At 36.1% G+C, this 25,960-nt stretch overlaps 1 protein-coding gene across 1 annotated transcript in view; it reads left to right on the top strand.

The window, feature by feature from the left end:
* Window positions 1-4,777: 4,777 nt before the first annotated feature.
* The window catches only part of LOC112468008, a 32,861-nt gene continuing 11,678 nt past the window's right edge, over window positions 4,778-25,960 (top strand). The window contains exons 1-2 of the mRNA XM_025036997.1: window positions 4,778-4,992; window positions 6,381-6,619. Coding sequence (XP_024892765.1) covers window positions 4,778-4,992; window positions 6,381-6,619 — 454 coding nt within the window. The remainder of the gene's footprint in view (window positions 4,993-6,380; window positions 6,620-25,960) is intronic.

Genomic DNA, 25,960 nt, shown 5'->3' on the forward strand with positions numbered 1-25,960 from the left:
TATATATATATATATATATATATATATATATATATATATATATATAGTCAATTGACACTTAACGGGGCTTTTACTCGGAGGAGGGGAGCGAGTGGTTGGCCCGGAGTGTAAGGTGGAGACAGATAAGGGCTCGGAAAGGTAGCAAAGGCAGGGAAAATGAAGAAGTGAAGTGGAGTTGGTGAAAGAGGCGTGGAGGACGTCGAGGAAGTGGAGGAGGAGTCGAGGGTGACAGAGTCATTACCAATCAATGTTAACGAGGAGAGAGTGGTACGGGTTGAAAGTCAGGGTGCTTTTGGAGGTTAGGACGAGGAAAAGGAGGAAGAAGGGGCAGGGACGGAAGAGGTGAGAAGATGTGGAGGGGGAGCGGCGGCTTGGAGCAAGGTGCGGCAGGCGGAAGTGGAAACGTGGGACTCGCTGGTTGGTCTGTCGGCAAGGCGCGGTGGAAATAGCGGTACGAGTCGGCACGAGGGGTCGACTGCCCCGAAAGGGCATGTTGGCACCACTGTGGGACAACGGGACGTGGCGCGCAAGAGTAGACGACAGGCAAAGCGGGTCGATAAGGAAGAGAGAAGAGATACCGGCAATGGAGGAGATGGCACGACGCGTGTCAGCACGACATCGATCGAGTGTTGAGAGTTGGTAATCGATTGATTGAGAGAAGAGGATTGACGGAGCATAGCGAGCGCACGGCAGCAGGGGGTACAAACTCCCTCTTGAGAAAAGCGGGGACGGTTTTCAACGCCATCTGCACCATGGCCCGGAAAATGAAACTAAAATTGGTCACGTGACATGGAGTGGGGATTCAGGAGCACGCATTCAAATCTATATATACATACATACAAAATATTCTAGAAATTATTTATAATAATAATTAACAAAAGATCTCGCAATAACTTGTGAGGGAAATAATAAAGAAATTCAATACACATAGTAAATACAATAAATGACAGAATTTATTTCTTAATTTTTTTGGATGTATATTGTTTATAGTCATTTGACATGCGTTTTCTATTACATTTTTCCTCTCTAAACATCTCTCGCCTTTTTTTCATTTTTATAATGTCCTGTACACAATTGGATTCTGTATCTTCTTTATTAATACTACATATAAGTATATTTTTTTTGCACCACCAAATCAAGAATTTGCTAGTAATTATTTGTATCATCGTTTTAAACGCATTATTATGATGCTCGACACAATCATACCAATCAATGTTAACATGCCAATTGTCAAAATGCTCTAACAATATTTTTAAAATATCTCGTCGATGAGCTCGCGTTTGTAACAATTTATTAAGCCTGCTTAATATGTGCTTTACGAAAATTGGAAATTCACTATATGTCAAACAGGTATTACATTCTTTACAATAATTGAATTGTTTTAAAATAGCAGTAATAATTTCTTGTAAATATTCTGGTGCAAAATCTACGGTTGATTCTTCATGAACAGTTACATTACTTATCAATTCATGTGGTTCGTCACGTTCATCATTGTTTTCGCAACTAACATCATACACCTCAGCATTTGAACGATTATCTTCCAAGCACTTTTCTAGCGAAAACAACATGAAGCTACTATGTACAGTTTCGCAATTACCGCCTTTAATTGAAAAAGATTTCATGTTGCTCACCAATAAAGTTATAAATGAATCTTTGAATTGTCGAGGTGTCGGATTTACATTACAAACCCCATGACTTCTAATTTGGCCAAAGAAATTTTCAAATGGATCCTGATTACAAAAACGCGCGTTTAAAGATTTAAAATCATATTTTTCATTAAGTACATTCCAAATTTTTTGAAATCCATCTACAGTGAATAACCAATTTTTTAAACTTGGGATATTTTTCACAATTTTATGTGTTACCTTATCTATAAATGTCATGTTTCGAAGTACATTTTTAGCATTCGTCCAGAATTCATGATGGACACTCTCTTCCGTTACAAGAAATTGTAAATCATCTGTCATATGAACTTTATTAATGTTCACAATTGGCTATATCTGCTGTACCGTTTCGCATGATTCTGCGGAAGCTGCGACAATATCAGAATTTACTTCAACATTTTCTGAAATTTGTAATGCGGTGATAGTACCAATATCAGCAGAACTAGTACTGGGAATATCTGATGCAATATTTGCATCTAAGAAATTATCAATATCAGCAGAACTAGTACTGAGAATATCTGCTGCAATATTTGCATCTGAGAAATTATCAATATCAGCAGAACTAGTACTGGGAATATTTGCTGCAATATTTGCATCTGATAAATATAATGTAGGCATTGCAGTGTCCTTAAGACGCCGCTTCTGCCCGTAAGGTATTATCATACTTTCAGAAAAATGTAAAGAGCAAATTCTTAATTTGTCCTTTGCTTCTTTTGTTGCATCTATAACAAAAAAATACGTATCAAAACATATTACTATAAGAAATACCTTATCGTGTAAAATATATATGAAAATTATCAATATGAGACTGTCATTTTATTAAATATTTTTATAAATTATTGTAAAAAAAATACATATAATATTAATTTAATTTTTTTATATATGTGGAATATTTCATTTATAAATGCAACATAAGTATATACGAAAAGATATTCAATATTATTAATACATATATCAATTCTTAAAAACTTACCGATTACATCACATCTTCCGATTACTCTTAACCATGCCTGAGCCTTTATTTCGTCTCGTGGTAATTTGTGACCAGGAACTTTATTGAAGATGACGTGCACCCTGGCACACAGCATTTCCACACCATTGTGGCTTTTCTTAAAATAAATACATACATTATAAATATATATATATATATATATATATATATATAATAAATAAATTTAATCGTTTTCCATGCAAAATATGTGTATTTGTCTGTGTTGCATGTACATATGATTGTTGTATACATTATTATTATGTGTGTAAGGCTGCGGTCCATTTGATGCTACAAATGCTTCGAAGCATTCTTCTTCTCCTTTCTTTCAATGAAGAAAGAAGAAGAAAAAGAATGCTTCGAAGCACTTGTAACATCAAATGAACCGCAGCCTAAGTATGTGTGTTAATATTATATGTGTATACAGAGGTTAGTAAGCTACTTCTTTTCCTCTAATTTCTGTATAATCATAACATGCAATTACCTTGCTTTGGCTTGCTAGCTCGTTCTTGCTCGCTGTAGCACGTGATAGCACGTGATAGCACGTGATAGCACGCTGTAATATTTCTTATACGGCTTAAAACACCCGGACTAAAACTGAAGCAAAGGCGGTTGACTGCGTCAGCAATCCTCGAAAATTTTTGGAATGAAACACCTTCAAACACGTTCTCGGTCTCGTACTGTCTCGTACCAAAAACTATCGAATAATAGCCTATGCTATCCGACATTCCGTTCCGACAAGAAAATGTGAGCCATAAGACGAAGAAGAAGACCAGAAACTATCTCCACTCCATGTCACGTGACCGATTTTAGTTCCATTTTCCGGATCATAGTGCAAATGGCGATAATGTACATCCGTCCCCCGTTTTAGCATGGGAGTTTGTACCCCCTGCACGGCAGTGCACGTCACAGCAGAGCGAGGAGAGATGTGAGAGACGTCACGAAGAAAAGAAGGGAAGCAGGAAAGCAGTAAAAAGAGTAAAGAAGAGCAGGAGAAATGAAGAGAAGGAGAGGACAAAGGTGAAGGGTGAACAAGTAAGTGAGGAAGTAAGAGGAGGAGAGAGATGGGAGGCGCGCGCACACACACACGCAGGTGGGTTAGAGGAGGCAGAAAGAAGAAGAGAGGAAGGGTAAGAAGATAGAAGTTGGATAAAAGCTATGTGTAGGAAGAGGAGCTGAAGGTAAAGGAGGATAAAGATAGGGATTACACAAACACGCATACGCGAACTCGCACGGAGGGTGGAGGAAAGGCAGAGAGGAGAAGAGAGGGGAGGCGAAAAGGCATATGCTAAGGAAAGTTTATTTGTAGGAGGAAGAGATACGTGAGAGACGGAAGAGTGGACGGAAGGAAGAAAGGAGAGCGGAGGGACGAGGCAAAAGTCTGAAGAGGTGAAGCAGGAGAGGGGAAAGGAGAGGGGGCGCAGCTGAGAAGAAGGCAGGAGGGTAAAGAGAAGACGGCAGAGGGGAGAGCGGGGAGATGGAGGAGTCAGAGGGCCTGATGAGGGTGCTGAGCACGATTGCAGAGGAGTTAGGGAGGATCAGAAGAGTGCTAGAGAGAAAGGAAGGAGTGCAGAAGGAGCCGGGAGTACCGAGGAGAGAGGGTTGGAGAGTACGGGTGAAAGGAGCGAGCCGGGAAGCAAGACGGAAGAAGAAAAGAGTAGTGAGGCGGAGCGGTGGAAGGAGGCGATGAGAAGAGAGGTCGCAGGATTAAGAGATGAAAAGGCGGAGGAAGGTGCAGCAGAAGAAAAGAACGCCTCAAAGAGGGTTAAAGAAGGCGGAGAAGAAGAGAGGAGGATAGTATGGGACAGAGGGGAGAGGATCGGAAGATGGGTGGAGGAGGAGGCAAGAAGAAGAGTAAGGGCGGCGGGGGCGAGAGGGGGCTGACCGGGGGGATGAACAGAGATGGAAGGAGATGGAGGAAGTGGGGAGGATAGAATGTAAGAGGAGAGGGGGAGGGTCGCAGAAGGAGGCAGAGAGAAGTTAGAGCAAAGAGAGGGAGAAGACAAGGAGGCTGAATGAGAGGGTGAAGAGGTTGGAGGAGGAGAGGGAGCAAAGAGAGAGAAAGAAGAGAAATGTCGTATGGAGGGGGTTGGATGGGAGGGACGCAAAAGAAAGGAGGGGTCTGATGGAAAGGGTGGCAGAGAAGGTGTTGAGTAAAGTACCGAAGATTAGAAGGGTGTGGGAAAGGAGAGTGGAGGGAGGAAGGGAGGTACTGATAGTGGAGATGGAGGATGAGAAGGAGAGAGCGGTTCTGTTAGGAAGGTATGGAGAATTCAGGCAGAGGTGGGGTATAGGCGTAAACGAGGACTTGACTATGGAAGAGAGAAAAGCGAGGTGGAGGTTACTTGAAAAGGCAAGGGAGGAGAGGAACTAGAGTCGAAAACAGGAGAATTTGGGTGGTAGAAAAGGAGATTGTGTGGAACGAGGATGAAGGGAAATGGGAAGAGAAGTAAGGGTAGGGAGGGCCGGAGGTTAAAGAAAGGGGGAAAAGAGAAGGAAGCGAAGGGGAAAGGGAGGAGGTCATCCCTGTGTTGCAGAGGCGGAAGCGGTGAGGAGGCGGAGAGCTGAGGAGTTAGAGCACGGAAAGAGGGTGGAAGAAGCGGCCAGGAGGAGGAAAGGAGAGGCAGGGTCCGAGTGGGTGGGAGGGTACCAGGATGTAAAGGGTCGCACGCGGCCAGGTCGGGTATAAGGGGATTGTATTTTGTAAAGGGTTGGGTACGTCCCTAAAAAACGCCATATGGGTTATTTGATGGTTGTAAGATATTTGTGTATGTTGTAAAGGGTTGGGAACGTCTTTTCAAAACGCCTTGCAACTCTGAGGGGAGTCAATAAACAATACATACATACAATTGACACTTAACGAAGATTAACACAATAACATTTAAATGACACCCAACGATAAAGGGGTCATGACGACACTGATTAAATCGACATAGAACATTAAAGGTTAACACCCTGTTAACACCAAACCAACATCCAACGATGAGGATCAATCTCCAATCTACACTAAACATTGAGGCTTAATTCCCAACCTACACTTATCATTGAGAATAAACTTCCAATATACACCCATCATTGAGGATTAAACTCACAACTTACCTAAACCTCAATGGTCAACACTCAATCTACACCTAAATTTAAGTGTTGACACTTAACTTTGATGACAAACACTAAACTTATTACGCCCAAATTTGAGTGTTAACTCTCAAATTTGAGCGTAAGTTTAGTGTTAACACTCAAATTTGGTTGTTAACCATCAAAGTTGAGTGTATTTTTTCATAAGGGATATAAAAGATATACCATTGGTACAAACGTGAAAACGAGTTTCCCTGAATTGCACAACAAGAAAAACATTGATGAACCCTCTAAATCGAGATTAGAAGTCTAATATAAGAGTACAGTGTGTATGACGATTCGTGCGTATGTGTGCATGCGTGCAATGTAGGCGCTATCCTTGTCTATATCCTTGTCTATAAGACAGATATAGGTCGATAACATAGAAAATGGTAATTTTGTCGGTTATACAAAAGACTCCAGCATCACCTTAATTAAAAAATTTAAATTTTTTTTAATTTTATTAATGTAAATAATACATTTCATATTTTTTGAACGTAACTTTAATTTTACGCACATTTATTTTTGCGTAAATTTTGTGTCATTTCTCTTTCTCGTTTCTTTTGTATTTTACAAATTAATTCACATAGAAATCAATATTTTTAAATTTTTAGATCGAGCTTACTTTCTGCTGATTTTAATTCGGTGTTTTCAGAAATATACCAACTGGACGTGGATTATCAGGTAATTTCCAATAATCTGTTGGCGTCCGCTTTCACGTATCACGAGCTCGAAAAAGTGGCCTCGACTTTCGACCTAGACGTAGGTGGTTTGCTATTACTGGAAGCGACAAATTTGAACGACGCTGTTTTGGTTGGTTCTAAGAGAACGCTGTATTTTTCTACTGAAACCAGTAAGTTAATCGCTATTGAAGTAGCTCATTTGAATTAATTGCATTTTGAAACTGATAGAATCCATATCTTTCAAACTACTAGAATCGATATTTTCTTTAAAGTGGTTTAAAAATTGCATGCCACGATTTATTGAATACAGATTTACAGCGCTGATGTAGAAAATAGAATAATTTTTAATAATGTAGAAAACAAAATACATTTACGACAATTAGAAAGATGGCTGCTGGTATTCTCTCTTTATATTTATTAAATAATACTTAATATTATAAAATATTCGTAAAACAAAAAACTAAAAGGGTACATAGAAGTTTCATAATTATCTTAAGAAATGCAAAAAATATATAGTATCATCATTTTATATACATACAGGAGCATTTAAATTGAGACGCCTAAATATCTAAGAAATAAAGCAAAATAGAAAGAAATGTTTCAGACAAAAGTTATAAGGTTTAAAAAGATGCATTTTTCAATAGCAGTATTAGTTTGACCATAAGTGGCGTTGCCAAAGTCAGGTTAAGGTCAACTTTATTTTTATGAAAACCTCTATTTTTTTATTGTAACATCTTTTTCTACTTATAAATTTGAACAACTTTTTTTCAAACATTTTTGTATTTGCCTAATACTTTTTGAGATATTCAAGGAAATATTATTATTTGTGCATCTCCTTGGAACTTTCATGTATTCACAAATATTTAAAAAAAATTTGGATACTATTGCAACAGCAATGATCTTGAAACCAAATCAAGTCGAAAAGTCTACTATTTTCTCTTCGACAAACAAACATGCAATTATCCAGATATCGTAAGCTAAATATTAAAAAAATTGTTCAAATTTATTAGTAGAAGAGTGATACAATAAAAAATAGCGGTTTCTATTTTAAAAAATAAAGATGACCTAAACTTGACTTTGACAACACCACTTATGGTCAAACTAATACTGCTGTTGAATGCCTTCTTAAATCTTATAACTTTTGTCTGAAACATTTTTGTGATATCAATTAAGCTGAAATTTGTTTTTATGGATAGAGTGTCATTAAAGAAAAAAGTTGGTATGGGAAGAATGTTATTTCTGGGGCCCCTCAATTTGATAAGTGTATTTGATAGATTTTTCGCTGAGAAAAAGAATGCCGCGAATCATAATGCGCTACGATGCATAGTTTTTAAAATATCGATTTTTAAATGTAATAATAGCAACATTGGGTAATTGTGTACATGGAGGGGGTCACCTTGGATGACCTTGATATTTTAGTATGTTTTCAAGGTCACCCTCTTGAGTGACCTTCAGAAGGTTTCAGCCCGCGCTCGTTGTTTATTCAGAAGTTATTTAAAAAAAATTTGAGAAATGTAGCAGTTATTTTGAGTATTAAAAGGCATAAATGACTAATATATATGTGGAAATAGTACATGTATGAACAAAGGAAAGTTATTTAAAGCAGTGAATGGAAATTTTAAAGCAGTGGAAAGTCCACGCATGTACTTCGAAGGCACACTATGTGTCTAGTTTAACAATAGTGGAGTTCCCGCAGGAGGGGCGGAACCTACTGCCTCCACGCATACACTTTTCACGAGACGAGTTGTCACATGAGTTCGTGGCGTGCTTTACGAGCGTTTAAGTAGAGGTGGTATTAAACAAGATAAGTTAGTCGATCATCTGTGTGAATATTTGTGGCGATATACAATAAAAAGAATTGGAGGAGACCCATTTTATGTATTACTAGATGACATAAAATATGTGTATTCGGGAAATTAATAGAGAATATATAATATGTTTCATTATGTATATATATATAAACGAGCTCGTAAAGCACGCCACGAACCCATGTGACAACTGGTACAATAATTTCGCAGAAAACACGTGGACTCGTGAATGGAGGAGCCGAAAACAACGATTTGCTGCTTTAAATAACTTTTCTTTGTTCATGCATGTACTATTTTAACATATATATTAGTCATTTATGCCTTTTAATACTCAAAATAACTGCTACATTTCTCAAACTTTTTTTGTTAATAACTTCTGAATAAACAACGAACGCGGGCTGAAACGTTCTGAAGGTCACTTAGGAGGGTGACCTTGACAACATGTTAAAATATCAAGGTCATCCAAGGTGACTCCCTCCATGTACACAATTACCCAATATTGTTATTATTACATTTAAAAATTGATATCTCGAAAAGTATGCATCGTAGCGCATTGTGATTTGCGGCATTCTTTTTCTCAGTGAAAGATCTATCAAATAAACCTATCAAATTGAGAGGCCCCGGAAATAACAATATCCCCGTTGATATTGAATATGGTGATGATTGGTGAAGGGGTTACCGATTTCTGTTTTAACAAACCTTCGTGTTTGTTCTAATTTCCGTACATTTTGTGATATTGAGCTGAATTTTTTGATGGATAGATTATCATTAAAGAAAGGTTGGTATTGAATTTGGCGAAGATCGTTGAAAGAATAACCGATTTTTGCTTTCAAAGTGTATATGGTATACATGTAATTTTATATAGAGTTTTATTAAAAAAAGGTTGGTATTGAATTTGACAAGGATAGGTGAAGTTTTCTACTCTTATTTCATAAATTTTTGATGGATAGAGTAAAACATTTTTTTAGTTTTATTTATAAAAAATATTTATATCTGAAAAAAATTTTTTTTTACGGATAAAGTATCGTTAAAGGAAGGTTAGTATTTAATTTGGCGTCGATCGGTGAATTGGTTTTCCGATTTATGCCTAAAAAAAGTATAAGTTATATATTTGTGGTGTCCAGCACGGGCGCAACAATATGTAATCTTATATAGAGCATCATTAAAGGAAGGTTGATATTGAATTTTCTGATGATCTGTGGGAAAAGCTTACCGATTTCTGCTTTAAAAGTGTATGAAGTTTTCTACCTCTATTTCATATACAATGTTTTTTATTATAAATTTACAAATATAATAAAAAAAGTGTTTACTTTAGAAATTTGCAGATTGCTTCCTCATCATTTTACTTCGCTTATGCTTATAAAGTTTCCTCAATGAGGAAGCCAATCTATTATATGCTAATAATTTGGCAAATTTCTCATAGATAAAACTTTATGAGCAAAAAAAATGACCAGGAAGCAAGTTTTAGATAAAAATTTAGAAATGCTGCAAAAATCAATTTAAAATTACTATTGTATATGTTTGTGTATATGTACTTGTATACTCAGTCCTATTACTCGTGCCCGAGCGTGGTGATTTCTCTTCATATACATGTGTTGCGCACGTGGATTTATACACATTGTATATGGAACCTACAGTTTAACGCCGATTTCGAACGGCAATTTTTAAAGAAGTTTTCGTGGCAAGACATACTCTCGGTGGTTTGCCATTGCCTTCCGAGAGGAGAACGAGCGAATAAAATTTTTCTAGCTCTACCGGGAATCGAACCCGGGACCTTTGGTTCAATAGACTAGTGCGCTGTCTACTAGGCCACGCTCGTCCTAAGGACATATATGTACTTATATGTGTATATTTGTACATGTATATGTGTATATGTGTATATATTCAAACGTATCGCCTTTATTTCCATCTGAATAAATGATTATATCTATAAGTTGCTGTTTCACTTAAAAACCTTCCTATATGAGAAAGCCTAAGGTAAAATTAGAAAAAAATTATACATATATTTGAAAAAAAAGGTACAGTAACAACTGTGCCGCAAACAACAACGTAGAACTACGTCAACTGTCACTATTTCATATTAAAGTATTCAACGAAGGAAAGTAGACGTAAGGCTTATACGTCAACTGTCACTATTTCATGTTATAATATTCAGCGAAAGACAGTTGACGTAGCCCTACGTCTACTCTCCTTCGTTGAATACTTTAACATGAAATAGTGACAATTAACGTAGTTCTACGTTGTTGTTTGCGGCACAGTTGTTTTTTATTTTTTCTTTATTTTTTAGATATTTAGGCGTCTCAGTTTAAATGCCCCATTCTGTAACATAGAACTATAGCTATTAAAACTACACGTATAAACCCAGGGAGCGCCAATGCGCGTATAATGCGCTTGTACATTAAACTTTGCATTAAATGCGGGTCGTAAATACACATTTAATGCGCGTATTTGTCCCCCATTATATTCGCATTTAATGCATATTATTATGGCAGCGCATATCAAAAGTGCACCTACGCTCATTGATCGAGAAGCCTAATTGGACAAAGTGAACTCTGTACTATATTGGAATGCTCACTGCAATGTTTAGAGGCTGGGCACAAAGAAAAAGAGGATAAGTTGCTCAGTGTCCAGACAGAGAAAGAAACGGACGTTAAGCAACCTATCTCTTTTTTTCTTTGTGCCCGGCATTCTAAGCATTGCTGTGAGCATATATATTCCAGTACAGCTATCACAGAAGAAAAAAACATTCTTATTTAGAGAATATCTTTATTTTTGACATGTAAATCTTGAATTAAGATTACATAGTGTAAGACAAAGATAAATTACTCGCATCAAAGCACTATACATAATTCAATAAAGAAAAATATATTATTCAAAAATAACTGTTATTAATGATAATGAGGTTTTAAAACCGAATCTGGTTTTTACCTCACAAGGAGGTCTGCTTATATATACTGCTGGATGTATTTTAAATACGAGATAGCTCTTCTTACCATCATGCGCCACTTACCGGCGTTGTTGCGAACTACCGTCGTCAAATGCGTTAATGCGTTTTATAGGTGGTGTAGGTCGCCACAATGTTATTTTCTTCTTACCCTGCTGAAAAAGTTTGATTAAATCCAATTAATATCATATTAATTTCAATAAAATTTTAAAGGTTTTATGACATTCCATTGGCCTAGTCAGAATAATAAAAAACGAAACTATTAGATATAAACAGATTCAATCAAACAGTCAGAATAAGCTGGTATTAATAAGTTATAAGAAGAAATTTCTGAACAGATTTTAATAATTCGTATCATTTTGAATAGCACCTGTTTTCTACTGGTTTTTATGACAAATTTCAAAAAATAATCTATAAGTTTCTGTTTATTTTATTTGGAAATAAAATGTCTACTGTATTTTAATGGAAATTTAAAAATATTCCCAATAGACTATTATATTCGTATATATTTCTTAAGGTTTTAATGGGAACTTGTCCCTATTGGAATTAAATGGAAATTTTCAAATAAATGTTTAATATATTTCGATTGGTATTAACACGAACATATTAGTATTTATCAGAAATTTACAAGGGGTGTTCTATAGATTTCTGTAGATATTAATAAGTAATACTTCTATAAGTATTAATAAGTGTCCAATGGGATTTATTGGGAATTCGCAATAACGCAAGTCTATAGATTCCTCAATGTTTTAACAGGAACCATAATTTTTAAGGAGTTTTACAGGAATTTCTTAATAGACTGTTCTCTACATTTCTAAAGGTTTTAAAAAGAACTGGTCTTGTGGTTTTCAATGTAAATTACTAATAAACCATTCTATATGTTTTTTAAGGTTTTAATGGAAACTTGTCTCTCTATTAGGATTAAATAGGTATTTCCAATGAATGTTCTATATATTTTGAATAGTATTAACAGGAACATACATGTATTAGTATTTATCGGGAATTTACAATAGGGTGTTCTATATAGATTTCTACAGTAGGTACATATGTAGGATCGACAATTCCGAGTATGTTAGATGGGACACCAAACAGCACACAAAATAGTTCACAAACGGATATATATTCTTTTATGTTAATGGTACAAGTCTCTCTTGGTCGTTATAACACACGCTCGCATGCTTGCACGTCTCTGACTCGCTCTGCTCGATCCTTACACACACACACACACACACACACACACACACACGGCGACTGTCGCATCTCAAGCGACCAATCACATACACTCGGCGACTGTCGCATCTCAAGTGACCAATCACGCACACTCACTCTCTCGTCTCTCTCCGATCGCACAAGCGCTGTCTCTCTCTCTCTCTCTCTCTCTCGACGACCGATCTGCCAACTCCACACATATTAATACCTACAGAAATCTATAGAATACACCCTATTGTAAATTTCTGATAAATACTAATACACATATATTCCTGTTAATACTATTCGAAATATATGTATAAAACACTTATTAAAAATATCAATTTAATCCCAACAGAGACAAGTTTCCATTAAAACCTTGAAACATATGGAATAGTTTATTAGTAATTTACACTGAAAATCACAAGACATCAGTTCTTTTTAAAACCTATAAAAATATATAGAACAGTCTATTAAGAAATCTCTGTAAAACTCCTTAAAAACTATGGTTTCCGTTAAAACATTCAGGAACCTACAGACCTGCGTTCTTGCGAATTCCCAGTAAATCCCATTGAACAACTATTTGTACTTATAGAAGTATTACCTATTAATACCTATAAGTATCTATTACCTATAAAAATCTATAGAATACCCTACTTTAAGTGTCCAATAAATACTAATAGATATATGTATGTTCCTGTTAATACTATTCAAAATACATAGAACATGTATTCAGAATATCCATTTAACATCAATACAAACAAGTTCCCATTAAAGCCTAAAGAAACATAGAATAGTTTATTAGGAATCCCGTTAAAAACCACAAAACGTCAGTTCTTTTTAAAAACTGTAGAAATGTATAGAGCAGTCTATTGGGAAATCCCTGTAAAACTCCCTAAACAATGATACCGTTAAAACATCCAAGAATCTAGACTATATTATTGAGAATTTCCAGTAAATCCCATTGCACACCTATCCAGATAGCCAAGAATGCTAAAATCACATTAATATTCATTATACACTGTTGGAAGTGTTAAATATAACATAAATCACATGTCCCAAACGGTCCACTCAAATTTTTGTGTTAATTTAACATAACATGGATGTGTTAAATGGTAACACTGATACTATATACTTTGTTCAACGAGAGATTGAAAGTGGTTCTGCGCATAGGTATTCATACAGCACAAAATATTTTTAAAATATTTTTAAAATATTTTTTAGGAAGATTAAAATAATTCACAAAAATATTTTTTAAATGTTTCTATGTCCGCCACATGAAGAATAGCATGCTTACAACTTACCTAAACCTTAATGGTCAACACTCAATCTACACCTAAATTTAAATGTTGACACTTAACTTTGATGACAAACACTAAACTTACGCCCAAATTTGAGAATTAACACTCAAATTTGAGTGTTAACCATCAAAATTGAGTGTACTTTTTCATAAAGGTTGATAAGGACCCGAATCTTGGGTTGAAACGTCGTGAAGTTTTTTTTGTATATTTTGCCAATTGCTGTCGATATAAATATATTATTTTTGGTTAAACATTATTGGCGGAACAAACACTTACTTTTTGGTATTTACACATCATCGACCTAAACAATGACGTCTCACAACAACGATGGATTTCTCCACACGATCAACAACCAGTTCGTTTTGTTAGATCACTTGATAAGGACCCGAATTCTGGGTTGAAACGTTGTGAAGTTTTTTTTGCCAATTGCTGTCGATATAAATCTATTTTTTTTTTTATAAATATGTAGATTTAAATTAATATTTCAAAAATATATTTCAAATATTTAAGAAAATATTGTCTGAGTAATAAAGAAGAGCATTTTTATAAATATTTTTAAAAGATTCTTAAAATATTGTTAAAAATGTTACCACAGAAGGTTTTTAAATCATTTCAAAATATTCCTAAAACAATTTTAGAATGCCCGGTTTATTCGTACGAATTTTAAAATGTTTCTTGCAATATTTTTACAGAAATATCCAAAAATATTTTTTGAAAACATTTTGTGCTGTATGGGTAGGCAAAGTGGGGAGAGCGTAGCGCGGTCGTATACGGCACGGCAGTGTGGAGGAGGGCTTTCTCGGCTTTCCGTGGGAGGAGACCTGCGTGAGACGGACGAGTTTTTGTCTGATTTACTCTCAATGTCTCGTTAAACTGAGTATATGTTAAAATATTTTAACAGAAAGGAAATAAATTTTAACACATTTAATAAATACGTTTAAATTGTGTTACTTTAACATATTTAATAAATTATTTTTAATAATTTTACATTTTAAATTTGTTAAGTTCACCTAAAGTACATTCGTAACTTGCCAACAATATAACAAACAATTAAAAACAGCAAAATTTGATAATTATATTGCCAGTAAGTGAAAAAATTCAACTTTGGTATACGTACTTAATTTGACCCAACTGGTCAACTTTATTTAACAGAACGCTACGTTTCGACCTTGGGTTTAGGTCCTTTTCAAGCGTCAAAGATACAAAATTATTAATTAGTTAGGCATAATGCCTGCTACGCCACATCTAAAACTAATGAATAAAAATTACGACATGTAACACGTGTAGTCCACAATTAATATAAATTAAGCGCTTACACAATTTGTTTGTTGAGAATTGCAATGTATAACTGAACGTTGACACGGCATATTCGGTCGTTCAGTCGTCAAATGAACTTGTTCGGTCGGAGATGTTACTGCTAATGTGCGGACACGGAGAATAACAAAACACTATTGCTTACAGCGATTAGGAGGGGAGAACAGAATAAGAAGTAGGAAATTGTGTCTCTTCTATAATTCGTTCGTAGAGAGCGTTGAGCTTCTCTGTGTCTCTTTGTAAATTTATGTTATTACTGAATTTCTTTATATAAAAAACATTTCCGCTATTTCCCTCTTCTTATTAGTCTGTTTCTCCTTATGTAAAATTACTGGTTTTTTCCAATCGAAGTCATGTCCATATGATGTTCTGTGACAGCTAACCACGGAATGATTGCTGACGTCCTTTTTTATGACGTTTTGGTGCTCCCTGAGACGCGTGCATAAGTGCCGTTTTGTCTGCCCGATATATGCGGCATTACAATCTTTGCAATTTATTTTATACACTAATTCAGTTTGATTGCGATCATCTATCCTGTCTTTCCCTCTTTTTATTATACAGTCGAGTTTTTTAGGGACCGTATATAGAGTATTGATATGATATTAACTTTCTTTAAATCTCGACTTATCACTCAGATCTTTCACACATGGTAACGGTATACTATTCTTAGGATCGAAAATTATTTTACTATTATCGGTGGACGTGTTATTTCGTGTTTTAAGGTGATTTAATCTTTTGGCAATGTATTTATTAATGACTGACTTTGGAAAACAGTTGTTGGTCAAGATATCTTTAACAGTTTTGATGTTAGAATTATGGAATTTTTTGTCAGAGAGTTAAATAGCGCGATCAACTAGGCTTGTGATGGTGTTTATTTTGTATTTTAACGGATGATTTGAGTAAAAATTTGTATACTGTCCAGAAAACGTAGGTTTTCCTGTACCAGTTCGTTATCAGAGTATTGCCATTCCGGATCACCGTTGTGTCAAGAAAATTAAATGACTCGTCCTTTTCCGTTTCATAAGTGAATTTCAATCTGGGGTAATAGTTATTAAAAGCTCTTAATATTGTGTCAACTTTAAGTTTAGGGACAACAGCGAAGATGTCATCAACATATCTGAAAAGTATCGGGATATCAAAATCTAGCAAGTTCAGGCAGTGCGTCTCCAGATCATCCATTACAATGTCAGAGACGTCTGGGGATAAAGGAGACCCCATAGGACTACCGAAAATCTGCTCATAAATCGCACCGTTAAAACTAAAGCTAGTGGAGGATAGAATCAAGTCAATAGCGTATAAAAATTTATGTCTGTTAAGTTAGCACCCCCCCTACAAAAAATCGGAATAACACATATACAGAAAATAAGTGCTCTTTATGTGCTAATTATGTGCTCTATTCACGATTTTTGTGCTCGAGCGGTTTTGCGGGAAATCGCAATTGAAAGTAGGGGTGCTGGCTTAACGTAAGCTAGCACCCCCACTCATTAAAATTACATATAAAATAAAAAACTCAATATGCTAGAATTATGTGCTTTTTATGTGCTATCAATTGATATTACGAACTTGCATAAATTCTAAAAATTCATTCGAAGTAAATGCTGTACCTCTATCCGACACTAAAATACTTGGACTTCCAAATGTGTTAAACAACCCTTCCAAATGTTTGATAGTTTTTTTTGAACTAGTAGACTTAACTGGAAACAACCAAGTAAATCGCGTAAACGCATCTATTATTAATAAAATATGTTTGAATCCCTCGACTGACTCTGAGATCGGGCCAAAATGGTCCGTATGCCAAATTTGACACGGGGATTCAGGGTTATCCACTATTTGTAATTCGCCTTCTCGAGTATTAACAGATGCATTTGTCATTAAACAAGTCAGACAGTTATCTATATAATCCACTACTTTCTTTCGTAAAGAAGAATACCAATAATTTACGTATATACCTTGGAAGGTTTTCTCGACGCCACAATGCGCCATATCGTCATGATATACCCGAATAATGTTATTTATCATAACTTCTGGAATTACGAATCTAAGTTTATCCTTTCCTTTACGAAAGACAAGTCCATCTATCAACGTAAATCAACGTAAATTTTTCATTATCCTCAAACTGTAATTTTTCCGCAATATCCTTTAATCGAACATCACGCAACTGCTTATATTCTAGCTCTCTTTCAAGAGGCATTGGTTCTATATACGCAACAGCCCTACTTAATGCATCCACATGAGCCATCCGTTTACCTTCTCGATGTAAAATTCCAAAATTGTATTCTTGTAAACGGAGAGACCATCAAGCAATTCTTGGATTAATATTTGCTTTCTTCATTGCAAACACCAGTGCATTGCAATCCGTTATTATTACAAATTCGATTCCATACAGATATATATGCCATCGTTCCACTGCTTTTACCATGGCCAACATCTCTAATTCAAAGCTATGATAATTAGCTTCAGCCTTGTTAGTTGACTGACTGAAATAGGCTACCGGAGCCCATTGACTATTTTCTTGCTTCTGCAATAAAATGGCTGCTATTGCAATGGCACTCGCATCCGTATGAAGTTGCGTTTCTGCCTTCGGATTATATATTTGTAAAACAGGGTACGACGTTAAATCCTGTTTCAATAACTCGAAAGCATTATGACATTCTTTATCGAATTCAAACTCTACGTTCTTGTGCAAAAGCTTTTGCGATGGCTTAGCCTTAACAGCGTAATCCTTTACAAATTTTCTAAAGTAATTAGTTAAACCCAAAAACCTTTGCACTTCAACAACTTTTTTAGGTTCAGGAAAATTCCTAACCGCCTCCGTATGTCGGAAACTAATAGTTATCCCTTTCGGGGATATAACATATCCTAAATATTCGACTGATATCTTCAAGAAGTTACACTTTTTTAAATTTAATTTAAAACCATAACTTTTAAAAATTATAAGAACTTCTTTTAGGACACTAATATTTTCTTCTGGTGTATCGGAAGGAATAATTACATCATCCATATATACGATAAGCATATTCAGCCTGATTAATTTTTCTAATAGTTGCGATAAACGTTTTTGAAATTCTGCCGCTGATTCACACCATCCGAACGGCATATACAATTGTTCAAATTGACCATCCGGAGTCGCAAAAGCAAAGTATTTCGTATGTTCAGGATGAACTTTAATTTGGTGAAAGGCATCTTTTAAATCTAATGTCGTAAATACCTTTCTATTACCAATACGCGCTATGCAATCCTCTATTACCGGAAAAGGAAAACATTGCTTATTTACTCTTTGATTGAGCGGGCACAAATCAATACACATTCGTAAAGATCCGTCTTTTTTACGCACTAATACTACACGCGCGCAATACGGGGAATTACTACGCTTAATAATACCACGACGCAATAAATCATCAGTGATTTTTCCAAGTTGCTCTCTTTCAGACCAAGCAAATCGTCTGGGAGCATATGCAAAAACGGAATCATCCTTAAGGGAAACTTTTATTGAATAATTATCTTCAATCAATGGTATATCCGAACTCTCAACCTCTTGCATCATCGAAATTAATTCTTGCTTATACGATTCATCAAAATCAATATCAATATCTTGTAATAATGACAGCACATCTTCAGATTCATCTTCAACAACTTCTGTAGAAGCTATCTCCTGAAATAATTGAACGCGATTATTTAATTCAACGCCAGATGGTTTGTATGTAACTGTAATATTATTCTCCTCAAGAAAATCTAAACCAATAATCAAATCCGACAAAAATGAGTCATCATGCAATACCAAAAAAGAAATTGAAGCATTTAAATTCGGTAACAACTCTAGAGAAATCACTGTTTGGGCAGATCCTAATACGTTAATACCAATATTATTCACTGCTTTATATTGTTTTACCTTTTTATCTTTTTCTATACTAATATCTGGAAATCTTGCGAGAATCGAAGATTTAATAAAAGATACAGGACTTCCGGTGTCCATCAATGCAATCAATTTACATGCAATTTTATTTATCGATGTTACAATAATACGCGAATTGGAAATTTCTAATTTCCTACCGGAATCTTCATTAACCGCTGCAATCTCCATCTCCTGAATGTCTTCATCCACCGCAGATACCACTGGCGCTGGCTTGGCAGTTATCATAGGAGGTGATTGCTCCTTCCTTTTCAATTTATAACAGTCGGCGCGGACATGTCCTTTCGCCTTGCAGTAAACACAAAACACATCTTTGTCTGTTTTTACCACTGAATTGTCCTTGGACACTGAGCCACTGTTATTCTCTGTTTTTTCTTGTTTGTTATCTTGATGAAAACCCTTGCGAGTAGGCTCGGCTGACATTGACGTTATTCGATGCATCTCCTCCAGGAATTCATCAATGGATTTACTATTAATTACAGCCGCTGTTTCCTTCAATGACCGGCTCCCAATACCGTTGATCAGTAGATGAATGGCATCTTCTTCTGGCAAATTTAAATTTTTTATCATCACTAATTTGTCCATAGCGTAATCTTGGAATTGTTCTTTTTGAAAATTCCATTTTCTCGCCTCAACTTTTTGCATGGCGACGTGAAACAATATCTTTCGTTTAAATCGGCGTATTATGGCTTCCTTAAATATCTGCCACGATTCAATCAACGTTGTTACGTTAAGATCAAACCATCTTTTGGCATTTTTGACGAGTTTACTAGAAGCTGCCAAAAATAACACGTCTTCCGAAACTGCATGGATTTGAGCAATTCTCTCTCCCGTTGCTATCCATGTTTCGATTTTTTCGTCTTCTGTTCCGGCAAACTCAGGAATTTGGGTCGTCAACAATTTAACAGCGTGTGCGGTTGCCACCGACGAAATCGGCTGGCGACGCATAACTGATACATCGGAATCCGCACGTATAACATTGTCTTCACTTGATACATTACGCACTCTATTTTGAGAGTCCTCGCGAGACAAGTTCATTAACTCGATCATCTGCTGCATCATAGCCTGATTTTGACGCTGCTGTTCCTGTTGGTTTCGAGCTTGTTCTTGTTGAAATTCTTGCTGGACACGCCTTTGTTCTTGCTTATCCTCTTGCTGGATACGCCTCTGTTCTTGCTTATCTTCTTGTTGGATACGCATTTGCTCTTGCTGGAAACGCCTTTGTTCTTGCTTATCTTCCTGCTGGATACGCATTTGTTCTTGCTGGATACGCCTTTGTTCCTGCTTATCCTCCTGCTGGATACGCATTTGTTCTTGCTGGATACGCCTTTGTTCTTGCTTATCCTCCTGCTGGATACGCATTTGTTCTGCCATCCAGGCACAGATTTGAGACAGATCGGATGATCCTGTCGGCGTCGTCGCTGCGACTGTTGACTGCATCGCCTTACTTTTAGCGGCTGCACGCGTTTCTCTTTTTTGTTCTAAAAGATCAGACGAGGCTTGTCTCTCCAAATGAGACATGATCATATCTATACAACGCAACGTATCACCCGGAGGATTTAGCCCATATTTCCGGGCTTCTTTCTGAAGCTCACCAATGGCCGTATCTTGCAGTCGTTGTCGCTCCATAGCGCATTCAGAATGGCGGCAACACAGCACCACAAAATGGCGGGAGACTGCTCGAGAACGTTCGACCACGCTAAGATGGCGGTAGAACGCCGCACCCAAAATGGCGGGGAAACCGTTCGAGAATGTTCGAGACGTAGTAATTTCTCACTCGCGAAAAAGTGTCTATTTGTAGCGTGGCGGACCAATATCGCTGGTCGCCGATCCACAATATCAATTCTAATGTTTTTAATGTCGTTACGATGGAATGATGTCTCTCACTCGAATATCGCGATTACGATAACGATCGTTGACCCGATATTTTTCACGGGATAACTGGCCGGAACTACCGTATCCGAATGTTGATTACAGCCTTGCACGCTGTATTTATTACTTGTCCGAGCAAAGGAATGAGGAGAGAAAGAAACAGGGAAATCGGTAGCAAGCCGAATCGTTCTACGATAATGGCGGCACACGATGAATATCCCACTTCTGAACTGTAAAAGTTATAGTTTTGTTGACGCACCGATTTTACCGGCACTGACCGCGAGTTACACGGGGAGATGTCAGGAATGGATGTAGATAGGTGAGAGACAATAACTTGAGATAAATATGGAAAGGGTATTTTATTCCACGACAAGATGCAACAAGACGCCTACTCAATCCAACGTCTGTGCATCGACTGACTCGTCTTCCTCACTCTACGCCAATCCGGGCGTTTTTTCATGCGCAGAGCGCTACGGCGCACACCAGTATCTCAAACGACCAATCACCTTACCGTCTACTTAAGCTCGGCGCAACATTAATCTTATATATATATATATATATATATATATGAGCATTTCATTTTTAAATTAATTTAAATTAAATTAAATTATTAAATTTATTGCGAAAAATATTACCTCAGCCAGGGTTCGAACCTGGAACCTCCCTCATTCCGTGTAGAGCGTCGTACCAATTCGACCACCGAGATATGTGGTAATATTTATCGCAATAGCACACTAAACAATAATAAGATGGAGACACCGATATTAAGCCGTTTTCCAACAATGTACATATATCAAAATTTGTGTTACAATGTTTTTGATATTTGCCAGTTAATATTGTATAGTCCAGACGACAGGGAGAAAAAAAGAGTCTACATAAAATTTAAGTCAGGAAGTGTTAAAAATTGGTGAAGTTGTAGATTTTTGTGTCCCCTAAAAACATATTGGCTACGTTCTGCCGATACTCCGCTAGCCTAACAATCGTGAGCAGTCGCTCGTTTTCGCTCGTTTCCTCTCCTTTGACCCAATGGATTAAAAGGAAAGGAAACGTACGACTGTTCACGATTGCTAGGCTAGCGGAGTATTGGCAGAACGCAGCCATTAAATTAGCAATCTTGACATTTTTCTGCCAGCGCCGTCATCTTGAAATAATGACGCAGAAAACCAGTTTTTTGCAAATATTCCGTTTCCACTTAAAGCATAAGTATCTCATACAAAGTTGTAAAGCAAAATTTCCTACAACACTTTTTTCTCAGATAAATAGTTTACAAGTTATAGCAGAGGAAAGCGGAGAGCTTTTTTACAATTTGTAAAAATGCTGGATTTTCCCTGGAAAGATTATTGATTATTATTGTTATTATACTATTATATCATTATATATGTATATATATATATATATATATATATATATATATATATATATATACACGTATAATATATCATATTACTATATTATATTATATATACACACGCACACGCGCACGCGCACGTACACGTACACGCGCACGCGCATGCGCACACACGTACACACGTACACGAGGGGAGAGGAGAGAGGACAGAGGGGACGGCAGACCTTTCGCATACCTGAATGTTGGCTTGAATAGGATGGTATTCTAAAGAATATTTTACCTGGCTTATGCATGCCGATATTCATTTACTTTCAGATAAAATTATTCTATAATTGAGCTCAGATGACGTAACCAATTTAAGTGGTTTTACGTCTTTAATTACGTATCTTTGTGAAAAATAATCGCAGAGCAATGTTTGAAAAAGTATTTTAAAGAGGAAATGTTTACCTTTACGATACAGTCAATAAGATTTGCGAGAAAAAATTTTGTTCTCCCCGTACAGGCCATCAAAGTTGAAATTTTTTTGCAACTTTGCAAGGTCTGTTTTAAATTAGCGCCATTTGTAGTACAATCTTCGCAGAGGAACGAGTCTAGAAGCAATCGAAAGCTGAGAATCTAAGCTTTAAAATGTTTTTTTAAACATCGCTCTGCGATCACTTTTTACGAGGATACGTAATTAAATGGCGTAAAACCAATTTAAGTGATTTTACGTCATTTAATTACGTATGGGGGGGAATTCACAACCCAAAATTTTGTACACCAATGCCGATTTTTGGCATTGCTGTAAAACACTGCCGACATTTTCGTACACTGCCGACAATGCTTAGTCAATACCTACAATGCCGTCAATCCTATATATAAATAATATAAAATTAAGGCAATGCCATGCAATTATGAACACTGTCGCGTACTGCCCATTATTATACGTCAATGCCACCTCTATCAAGTTAACCCCCCCACTATTGCAAAAAAATCCGCACTTATTAAAAAATTTAGTGCTATTTATGTGCTGTTGCTCTAGTCCGGATTTTGTTGCTCAAGCCGTTTAGCAGGAAACGGCGATCGAAATGGGGGGGGGGGCAGCTTGTCGTCATAATAAAAAACCTATATAGAGTGCTCAAATCCAAAAAACAAATACACCAGAATTTGTTGCTTTTTTGTTGCTCCAAGATAGCGTAAAAACATTTTTGAAATATAACGTTTTTTTAGAAAATACGGTAGGGGAGACCGGGGCTAACTCGACACCGGGGCAAACTTGACACTAGGCTTTTTGGCAATTTAAATCTATCGTAGAAACTTGCCTTTCCTATTGTAAATGCGTCTTTATGTGCCAGTATTATCAACGGAATTTGGTAACATTCTGAGTTATAGTGTAATTTTTAACGCGACATAAGCGTTTTTGATAGTGAAAAGTAATTTTTTTGATCTCTCGAAAATGGTCTACTCTTTCATCGAGCTTTCGGGCAAAACTAAGCGACGTACAGCAAAATTTTCTTAAGCAATTTTGTACCTGAAGGAACGCTCTTTAAATGTGTACCATTAAATTTGTTTGAAAATTTTAATTAATTGTTGAAAATTGCCTTTAAAAAAATTGTGTCGAGTTAGCCCCGGTCTCCCCTACGTAAGTATATCCGAATACTTAACAGACAGCACTATATTGACTACATTTTAAACAACATTATATTTCCAAAATATTTTTACACTATCTTAAAGCAACAAAATAGTAACAAATTCTGGTATAAACATTTATTCGATTTGAGCACTTTATATATTTTTTTTCGCATGGTGAGAGGTCAGCTTGACACAGAGATTCTAGCCCCACCACATACTAAAAAACACATATAGAGTGCTCAAATTTAAAAAAACAATACACCAAAATTTGTTGCTTTAAGATAGCGTAAACAAATTTTCAAAATATAAGGTTCTATAAACAATGCCACTAATAAATACTGCATCTTCGACCTTTATCTACAACTTCGATGGCTAAAAACTAAGTAAAAGAATTTGTTGCTTGGCTCTTTTTGGTTTTAAAGTATTCTATGGACCGTGCCCTATTAGAATATGCAACTTACGATTTTGTTGCTCGCCCCTAACTGCAAGTAAACAAATTATTTATCTCCGCGTCGACCGTTATCTGCGACTTTGATGGCTAAAAACTAAGTAAAGGAATCTGTTGATCGGCTCTTTTTGGTCTTAAAACTATAAAGTAAAAGAATCTTTTACTTATTGTTAGTTTTTAGCCATCACAGTCGTAGATAACGAGATAACGGCCGACGCGGAAATAAATAATTTGTTTATTTGCAGTTAGGGGCGAGCAACAAAATCGTAAGTTGCATATTCTGATAGGGCACGGTCCATAGAATATTTTAAGACAAAAAAGAGCTAAACAACAAGTTCTTTTACTTAGTTTTTAGCCATCGAAGTTGTAGATAACGGTCGACGCGGAGATAAATAATTTGTTTATTTGCAGTTAGGGGTGAGCAACAAAATCGTAAGTTGCATATTCTGGTAGGGCACGTTCCATAGAATATTTAAATAACAAAAAGACCCGAGCAACAAATTCCTTTACTTAGTTTTTAGCCATCGAAGTCGTAGATAACGATCGACGAGGAGATAAATAATTTGTTTATTTGCAGTTAGGGGCGAGCAACAAAATCGTAAGTTGCATATTTTGATAGGGCACGGTCCATAGAATATTTTAAGACCAAAAAGAGCTGAGCAACAAGTTTTTTTACTTAGTTTTTAGCCATCAAAGTCGTAGATAACGGTCGAAGATGCAGTATTTATTAGTGGCATTGTTTACAGAACCTTATATTTCAAAAACTTGTTTACGCTATCTTAAAGCAACAAAAAAGCAACAAATTTTGGTGTATTGTTTTTTTTTTTTATTTGAGCACTCTATGAGTTTTTTAGTATGTGGTGGGGCTAGAATCTGTGTCAAGCTGGCCTCCCATGCAAAAAAAAAATATATAGAGTGCTCAAATCGAATAAACGTTTATACCAGAATTTGTTGCTATTTTGTTGCTTTAAGATAGCGTAAAAACATTTTGGAAATATAACGTTGTTTAAGATGTAGTCAACATAGTGCTATCTATTAGGTATTCGGATATATGTATTTTCTAAAAAAACGTAGGGGGCGTCCACTGCCGTACTGCCGAGTCAATGCCGGATAAAATTCGGACACTGCCTTAGCAATGCTATGCAATACCTCCTGCACTGCCACTGCCACATGTCATTATTACCACTCCCCAACCATTGACGACAATGCCGTCAATATTATAGGCCACTGCTTACTTTTTTCAGTCCACTGCCGAAATTTTGTACACCAATGCCGGCTGTGAATTTCCCCCCAATTACGTATCTTCGTGAAAAATAATTGCAGAGCGATGTTTAAAAAAGCATTTTAAAGCTTAAACTCTCAGCTTTTGATTGCTTCCAGGTTCGTTCCTCTAGGAAGATTTTACTACAAATGGCGCTAATTTAAAATGGACCTAAAGTATGGATCTATGTACATATGTGTGTGTGTATGTGTGTGTATATGTATGCATAATATAATATACTAATGATATATTATACGTACTTACATATATAATAATATAATAATAATATAATAACGATAATAATTAATCTTTGAAATCCAGAGAAAATCCATTATTTTCATAAACTGCAAAAAAGCTCTTTGTTTTCCTCTGCTATAACTCGTAAACTATTTATCTAAGAAAAAAGTGTTGTAGGAAATTTTGCTTTACAACTTTGTATGAGATACTTATGCTTTAAATTTAAGTGAAAACGGAATATTCGCAAAAAACCGGTTTTCTGCGTCATT

The sequence above is a fragment of the Temnothorax curvispinosus genome, unplaced genomic scaffold, assembly GCF_003070985.1.
Source record: "Temnothorax curvispinosus isolate PA1 unplaced genomic scaffold, ASM307098v1 QBEX01017985.1, whole genome shotgun sequence".
NCBI lineage: Eukaryota > Metazoa > Arthropoda > Insecta > Hymenoptera > Formicidae > Temnothorax > Temnothorax curvispinosus.